The following is a 9,500-nucleotide window of genomic DNA, read 5'->3' as shown; positions in this document are numbered from 1 at the left end:
TATTGTTCTCACAATAAGAAATGAAGCAATGAAGAGGATGGCATACGAGAGGAGTGCAAGCACCATGGCCACCTCAACCAAACGACAGGAAGAGAGTTTTGGTGACAAATTTTTTCAACCCACAGGATTTCGTCTACTACATTCTGCCCACAAGAAGCATGTATTTATTTTGACAGGATAAAGCTGCTCACAAACACTTAAAACTTTTTCAAGGGTAAAAACGAAACTGCATTAATATCCCCTACCGACCAAACTCTTTAGTTCTATCCAAATTCTTGAAATTATTGTCCAAGGAATTCCTTCATCAACCCATTGAACGTTTAGACAGAGATTCGTGTGTTGAGGGGTCACCAACTGCACTTAATTTGGAGGAAATTAAAGGAGAAAAACCAAGTTGGATTCAATGAAAGTACATAGCACGACCCAAAAAAAATTCTAATTCTAAATAGTTTGAACTTCAATTAAATAGATATATATTTAATTAAATCTTAAATTATTTAAAAATTTTAAAATTAATTTTTATTTTTTATTCATTTAATCAAATTTTTATATATTTATTTTAATAAGTAACATCTTATAAATAATATTTTTTTAAAAAAAATATGAAACTTTTATTTATCAATAAAAGCTCAATAAGCAAGCTAGTACACCGTAGCTTTAGCTTCTTTAAAGTTGGATTCAATGAAAGTGCATAACATGACCCAAAAAAATTCTAATTCTAAATAGTTTGAACTTAAATTAAATAGATATACATTTAAAAAAATCTTAAATTATTTAAGAACTTTAAAATTATTTTTATTTTTTATTTGTTTAATCAAATTTTTATGTTTTTATTTTAAATAGTAACATCTTATAAATAATATATTTTTTTAAAAAAATATGAAACTTTTATTTATCAATAAAAGCTCAATAAACAAGCTAGTACACCGTAGCTTTAGCTTATTTAAAGTTACAACTAAATGAAAACATAAACCCAATCAACCTAAAAAGATTAGACTTATATCTAGTCCCACTATGATTGGATCTGTAGTGGTGAGAAATTCTTAAAATTCCAACAAACTCTTTAGATGGTTCAAAGTTCCAATCATTTTGCTTTCAATAAAATCCTCGGAAATGCAGCCACATTTAAATGGTTGGCAATTTGAATTTTGGAAATTTAAAAAGCAGCTGAATCTATAATCTTATTGTAAAAAATTCACACATTAATTTAATTCTATAATATGTACATTAATTTATCTTCTTTACAAAAATTAAGTTTAAATTCCTCTTTTATAAAAAAATTTTCAAAATAAATTTTATACTTAAAGTTAAATTTAGATGAATAACTTTCATTATGTTAGAATAAAATAATATAAAAAGATTAAATAAATTTTTTTTTCTTCTATTTATAATGGTATAAAAATTTGAAATTTATATTCTAAATTTAACTTAGTTTTTAACTCAAGTTCAAGTAAAATTGGCAAAATAGTTTGATTTAGTTACAACTTTCACAGTTTATAGATCTTCATTCTTTTGAAATTATTCAACTCTTACTCAAATTACCTTTTATTTAAATTTACTCAAAGTTTCTTATAAAATGATTTTATTTAAAAATAATTTTTTTAATCCTCAAATATAAGGTGTTTTTGAAAATAATGCTTCTTATATTTTTAACTGTTTTTAACCAAAAGATAAAATTTTTAGATAAAAATGCTCTTAAATAAAACCTTCTCAATCACATGGACTATCATACACGCGTAGAGAGGTGAAAAAAATAGATATGCCTAGAATTTGGTAAACGACAATTTATTAAAATCTTCCTCTTGTTGCAGTATATGACTATGATTTTCTTTGATTTATTAAACATTCACATAAACAAAAACGATAGGTATATAACAATGCAAGAATATTAAAGGATCGTTTCACTCTTTCTCAAAGATAGAGAAATATTCAAACAAGTTTAAAGCAAAGTTAGCAGTAACAGGGAAAAAGTTGGCAACACACGGTAAGTCAGGGATTGTTGAATTTTTTGTTGGGTTTTGAGCGGGTTTAGTGATTTGCATGCCATATTGGTTGAGAATGTGGTGTAGGGTTTTGTTGTTAAACAACATTTGGTGTTATTTGAAGTTGTGGAAATCGTCAGAGATATTAGACGGCATGGCCATTTAGGTCAAATGTTGCAATATATGCATAGAAAATGGGTAAGGCGTGTAACAAATTGACAATTTCATAGATTGCATGCATATGGAGTGTTGAAACCAATGAATTAGAGACATTGCGTGTATTAGCTTATTATTAAATGTATTGTGTGTAGAATATTATGAAATTTAGCCATAGCATGTAACAACAATTGGATTAAAGGTATGGCATGTAACAAAATAGATATTATGCAAGGCATGTAACACAAGAAATATGTTTGTAAATGTCTTGGAGTTTCTCTAGTTAACTATTAAGTGTGTGTAGCTTACATGTATAGGACCGTATTCTGTTGTAGATGGATTTCAGAGAGTACGAGAATGTTGAGGTGAAACAAAAGGAAGAATTGGTTGTGGTGATTCCAAAGGAGGAAAAGGTGAAACTAGATATCCTTGCTATTGTGGTGACTCCAAAAAAAGTGGAAGAAGAAAAGAACAAGATATCCCCAAGGGTTAGTTATGAGCCGGTCTCTCAAACAACATAATGCTGCTTAGAATCAATGAACTGGTGCAATGGAGCATCAATACAAAGTAATTAGGAGAAACAAGCCAAAATAGAGACAAAGTCCTAGGATTAGTCTTCATGTCTCCTATTGCTAGTTGAAGATTAACATAATTGACGAGGTGGGAATAAGAGAGAGTGAGATGAATCAATTGGACATGCGAGTGGTTCAAGGTTGAATGTTAAATATTGAGTGTTGAGGGTTTATGGTTTAAGGTTTAGGGAATAAATGATACAGAAAAATTATAATCGAGTAAAGTAGGACTGAAACGAAATTGACTAATAAAATTGTTGTGTACTTGTAGAACGACTCACAAATGACTTAACTTAAAGAAAATTGTCAGGAAAACGCTAAATTGGATAGGTATTTATAGTTGTTGAAATGGTTTAGGTAGAGAGAAAAGAAATAAAGAGATTAATATTGAAAATGGAAAAAGTTGAGAACCTAACAGTTTACAAGGATGGCAAATGGTCCCATACATCTCAGATGCACAAAGCACGCCTAGTCCTCATTCCACAAATCCCAATGAGAAGACACCAATACAACAATTTGAAGGTAGCGTGTCAACACCATTGTCATTAGCATCGTCTTACGTCCAATATTGTAGGGGCCTATATACAAATCCAACCGAAATAGCATGGGCAAGATGGTTTAGCAAATACAAGGCAACCTTATATGTGGACCCTTTGTAGCACTGTTTGGATGAGAAGAACTCGATGTCAATGGCATATGAAGAGTTCAAGAAAGATGAACGGGTGAGGTAAGGTAAAAAATTGACATGTCAAGCAAGTGCATTTTGAAATAAATGAATCCCACCGCCTTTTTTCTTATATATTACATGCATAGAGGCAATGTCGAGATATTAGGGGATTAAGGTCTATAGTTTTTCATGCAATTAAAGAAGCCCGATAACCAGATGACGTCTGAACAAATAGACACATGCGACAGCATCACTTGCAAGTGCCTTATAGGGTCAAAGTCGAATTTGTACAACAAGCATTATTATGTGCCTTATAGGGTCAAGTTTAAGGTTTAGGGTTATGCAATTATGATAATCTCTTTATGTGTTGTAGTTACGAATGGCTAACAACTATTAATATCTTTCACAAGACATCATTCGTATGCTAAGCATTCAAGATGGGAAGAAAGTTGATCCCATGGATTTGCAAATTCTGCTTGAGTTGGTGTTTTATGTGTAGGGTGATTTGCCCATCTACGGAAGAAAATGGATAGATTTCGATTTCATTCTCACACTGTGTAATGTGGATGAGCACTAGGTTTTTGCAAAGATAGACTTGGTGAATTGGAGAATAAAGGTGGTGGACTTTGTGCAAACTTTTACTGCTATTGATTTTGGACTGCATCAAAATTAGATCCAATGTCTTAGTACGTTGATCCCCATCATATGCTAGCAGTGCAGTTATTTCAATTATACGTGACACAAGAAACGAGATTTGAAGCTAATGGCCCCAAAATCAGCAATACATGGGTAGAGTGATTGCTACAACTGCAAGATGTTTACTGTTGCATATATTGAAGACATTTTTCTATTAAGACAGATCAAAGTCAAGCAAAAGATAATTGCCAAAAAGTGGAAGAAATTTGCTTTATAAATATTTTCAAACAGTTGTGAGGGTGAACCTAAAACTCGTAAATGCCTAGTTGAATGAACATTTTTGAATATATTTACTTGAATATATGCAAAGTTCATAACTTAATCGAATGTGTGCAATAGTAAGTTTTCATGATTGCATCTTTTGAAATTAGTACACAAAAAATTATCACAATAAGGGAATGTGAGTCATCTGATTGGTGTTGTTAACGAAAGAAGCAGCTGATAATTAAGAATTGAGCCATTTTACATGCCATGTAAAAATGAGGATTTTTTTCTCTATGTATTGTTTAAACATATACATCACGTCTTAGTCATTATGCATGGCATGAAAGAAATTTTTATGGTGTCTAGCTATGTTAGCCCAATTATATTATGCTTCTAAGAACATATGAATAACAGGGATCTATACAGTCATGGTGAAAAATTGCAAAACTCATTTAACAATATGAATTTAGGGTTACATATCAACTGAATTATTATCCGACAATGGCATTGTGACATGGTTTTAGCAATGCCACTCTCTATATCTAGTGGTCTACTCCCGTAATGTACAAGATGAAGTTAGACGTTAGCTTTACTATATCCCTAAGGCTATTTGCATTATTCTCCTTTACATACTAAGTGGTGGGAACAAAATAAGTCTTGAAGATAGAGTTTATTGAAAGGCTCGCTTTGAAGTCACTTTTTTCGGTTTCTTGAAATCCATCTAAACCCTATTTACACGTTCCTTGAATTCCATCTAAACCCTGTTTGCATCAACATGAAGTACAATAATGGCAGCCACAACCTTTTGAATAAATTGACCAAAATACATAAAGTAGAGATTGAGAATCACATCGAACTTGTGATTGCCTTGCATCCATGTTGTGCATTGCCAACTCCAACAAATACTCCATCGTCACCCCTGTCATGACTTTGTCCTGCATATATGGTAAATGAAAAATTAAACAAAAAGAATATTAGGTTGTCAACGAGATCAAACCGCATACCCCCACACTAAAGAACTACCACCTAGCACAAAGTGAGTCCCAAGTATCCAACCAAGATTATCTCACTACTACAACTGGGGGGTAACGTTTCTATACTCCTATTCAATCCCTTACATCATCCAACCGACCCTTACCACCACCAATACCATCAAATCATGCAACCAAATCACAACATAGCATGACCATGGACCAAACAAGGCAAAAAATAATCAAGTAAGAGGCACACACAGTAGACCTCGGCAAACAGAGCCATCCCCTCACACCACCCATATCCAACATCCATTGCCCAAACAACCCTTGCCATTACCACATAATTAAAGTACAGGAAGATATAAATGTAACATGAATCAAGGCATGCTCTTTTAGTTTTTAACCAACTTGGCTCTACCAAGTGGTAGATTAGGATTTTGTATGAGACATGGCTAAAGACTAATCATATATGTTCGTGGATCAGATCATGGATTAGGTCAATGATTCGATTCAAAGTAAAAAATTAATCACTTTTAAAATAAAATTAAATTATAATATAAAATTTCATTAATAATTTAAATATAAGTTTTCAAATTCACCAATATAAATAGACATAAAGTAAAAAAAATTAATATTAGATTTTCACATTAGGCATTGTAATAGACATAAAGCAAACTGAAAAATTAACATTAAATTTTCACATTAAGTATTGTAAATTGTGCTTGATGTGCTTTCATGTTTTTAAATTCGTTGATGAGTAAAAAAGAATAAAAGGGTTTAGTATAAATATAAAGGAGAAAAAATGAAAAAGGGCAAAAAGGAAAAAAAAAGAGAGGAGAATTTAGTATACTTATAAAGGAGAAAAAAAAAAGAAAAGGAAAAAGAAGGATAGAAAGAGAAAAAAATAAAAGAAAAAGATGGTTTAGTACACTTATAGCATAATATATAAAAAGAATCTTAAAAACTATTTAAGAAAATTTAAATAAGTCTTTATACTTTTATTATGTTTAATCAAGCCTTTATACTTTTATTTTGAACCAAATAAATTTTTTTACTTTTATTTTGAATCAAATAAATCTTTATGACTAATGATTAACTTAATCAAAATCTCATTTATTATTTTATATTACATGCATTGATGTTGCATGTTGACATATTATAATTGATAATAATATGACATATTGACACGTTAAGGATTGTCATATTCTTCTACCAACCTGCTTTTCCCCTCAACTTGATCAATCTCTTCCTGAGCTATTTGTAGCACTTCCGGATGATTAATGAGCTCTGCCAATGCCCATTCAAGTGCAATTGCTGCAGTATCTGTGGCGGCTGTCAAGAAATGCTGGACAAGTCACAAGTAATGATCAACTATAGACGAATAAAGAGAAAGATATTCTTTACAGTTTTTTCAAAGGCAAGAAAGGATTTCATTATTATAAATTCCTTTACAAAACTACCAGCCCTGTGGCAGTGAGCAAGTAGCACAAAACGAGGGTCAAGAAACCCTATAAAAGCAGTTACGCTGTGAAAGAAAAAGTAACTCGGCAATAAATCTCTAGTTGCTAATGGGATCAACCTCCTAGAACATTACAAAGACACCCATTCAAATTAAAAAAGACAAGGAGTCAAATAGACTCATCCCACCACAACCCATTCATAACATTCTGTACAAAAACAAAATGAGCAGCAACAGCCTTAACACTCAAAATCACGCAGTTACCAAGCTTCAAGTGCGACAAATAAATCCCATATAAGGATGTTCTTTACATAATTGGCAATTATAAATGGGACAATTTTTTTTAGCACTCAAAGTTCAGTTGTTTTCGAAAATAACTTTTTTTACAATTTTAATTGTTTTAAGCCAAAAGAAAAGATATTTAGACAAAATTATCTTTAATTAAACTTTTTCATATTTAAGGGCATGTGAAAAAGATATTGTTATACCTTATGTTGAAAATAAAAATTGTTACGCAGCATATTAAAAGAAGTTATTACATACCATATTAAAAAAAAATTGTTACATGCCATATTATAAAAAAGTTATTAAACGTCATGTTAAAAAAATATTATTATTACATACCATATTCAAAATGTTATTGTACGTCATATTGAAAACAAAGTTGTTAGGCGTCATAATGGAAAAAAAATTATTACACATCATATTAAAAAAATTATATACATCATGTTGAAAAAAAAGTTATACACGTCATGTTGAAAAGAAAAAATTATTACACGTTATGTTAAAAAACTGTTGCAATCATCTCCTAGGATTTTCACAGAATATCTTTTCAACAAAAGTCATGAACATTTTCTTTACGAAATCATCAAGAAGTGATACAAAGTTTGCGATTCATCAACAAAATCATCTGATAAGGACTTTTTTTTTTTTTTTTACCAAATCAAAGAAGGATGGAAGCAAGCAAAACACAAAAATCGTTTTCTTCCTTACGGTTCTTTTTCACCTTCTTTTTCTTTCCTTTTTTTCACTTTCACTTTATTTTAATTTTACACCGAATTTGAAAAAATTGAAACCTTTTATTTATTTCAAGATGGATAGAAAATCTTAAACCATTTCTTTCATTTCCTCTGCAATCAAAATGTAAAAATTATTTTCTTCCCTATAGTTCTTTTTCACCTTCTTCTTTCTATTTTTTTTCCACTTTCTCGTTATTTCAATTTTGCAACAAATTTGGAAAAATGGAAGCCTTTTGTTTTTTTCAAGATAGATGAAAAATCTTGAACCATTCCTTCGCTTTCCTCTATTTAAATTCTTTTCATTATTAAGATTTTTGAAAAGAAAGACGAGCAAATTTCAAATGATAAAATTTGTTGTTATAAATGTAACATTCTCACTATCTTGAAAAGAGAAGGAAATTCCAAAGAGGGAAAGGATGAAGAAAAATTATTTTTCTTCCAATATTAGCTATAGTCAAATAGTATAATTAAATATTATAAATAACAAATAAATAAATAAATAGTATTATAAAAATATTAGCTACAGTCAAATGTGATACAAATATTATTGGAAAAACAAAAAATGATCCCAATAAAGTTATTAATAAGATTTAGTAATCATGGTCAAAATAGTTGAACCCAGTGGCAATTGTGAATTAGAGATATTAACCATAATACAGGCCTTAATGTGATTTCTGGTTAATTGCATCTCCGAGTTATCATTTTCCAATACATCAAGCATCAAGTCCAGAAAATCCTTGGCCTCATCAACATTGTCTCCTTGGTAACACTCATTTCTTCCCTTCTTGTTGCTTTTTCTTACTTCCTCGCGATCTCTTATGATCCTCTCCAACAAAGCGTCATACCTTCTATGTATGTCCTCAAATCTCTTTCGGGAACCCTGCAGATCCCAGTTTTTGCAAAACCATATGATGTCTGAGATGCTGAACTCTCCGAAGATCTCAGTCACCTCCCGCACTATAGTTTGAACCCCATCGGCGGGGCTTCCCCTCCCCGAGCACCGCATGCTCAGCATCATTTCTGATATTATGTTGCTGGTTAATTTCAACAGCTCTTGAGTTACATTCACGCTCTCGCCTGCTTTAGACTTGTCAAGAAGAAACTCCATGAAATGGTGCAATTCCTTGGTCCGAACGGGAAGAAACTGGCTAAGAGTTCGGTTACCTAGGAGCTCGTAGGTGCTTAACTTTTTTATGAATTTCCAGTAAGGTCCGTAGGGGGCGAAAGCGAAGGAAGAGTTGTATGTAAGGTGGTTAATGGCAGCGGTTTGCTTGCGGTTAGCGAGTGTCAGCTCGTAAGTTTTGAGAAACTCTTTTGCAAGCTCTGGGTTAGAAGCTACGACGCACCGAACAGAGCCAAGTCGGAGATAATTTAAGGGACCATAGCGGGACGAGAGCTTGTGGAAAGTTTGATGGATGAAGGGACCGAGGTGGTGGAGATGGCCGATGACAGGCAAGGCAATTGGGCCTGGGGGAAGCTTGGGACGGCTGTTGAAGTAGATTATTGTTCTCACAATAAGAAATGATGCAATGAAGAGGGTGGCATACGACAGGAGTTCAAGCATCATGGCCACCTCCGCCAAACGACTGAAACAGAGTTTTGGTGAAAAATTATCTCAGCCCACAGGATTTTGTCGACATTCTCTCCACAAGAACCTTGTATTTATTTTGACTTCTCATAAACAGTTAAACTTTTTCAAGGGTAAAAACGAAAATGCATAAATATCCCCCACTTACCAAACCCTATTTGGAACAGAAACTGAATAAGGCAT

The 9,500-nt window shown here is 32.0% G+C and overlaps 1 protein-coding gene across 1 annotated transcript in view; it reads right to left on the bottom strand.

Annotated features, from left to right (window-relative positions):
- Positions 1 to 9,500, bottom strand: part of LOC110419581 (cytochrome P450 93B2-like) — a 10,803-nt gene extending 1,303 nt beyond the window's left edge. The window contains exons 1-2 of the mRNA XM_021432681.2: positions 9,466 to 9,500; positions 8,391 to 9,315 (exon numbers count right to left, since the gene is read on the bottom strand). Of these exons, the coding sequence (XP_021288356.1) occupies positions 8,391 to 9,315; positions 9,466 to 9,500 (960 nt within the window). The remainder of the gene's footprint in view (positions 1 to 8,390; positions 9,316 to 9,465) is intronic.

Source organism: Theobroma umbraticum, unplaced genomic scaffold (genome assembly GCF_002168275.2).
Source record: "Theobroma umbraticum cultivar Fairchild unplaced genomic scaffold, ASM216827v3 scaffold_67.0, whole genome shotgun sequence".
Lineage (NCBI taxonomy): Eukaryota > Viridiplantae > Streptophyta > Magnoliopsida > Malvales > Malvaceae > Theobroma > Theobroma umbraticum.
The sequence above is the reverse complement of the archived record's forward strand: the minus strand, read 5'-3'. Positions and strand labels throughout refer to the sequence as shown.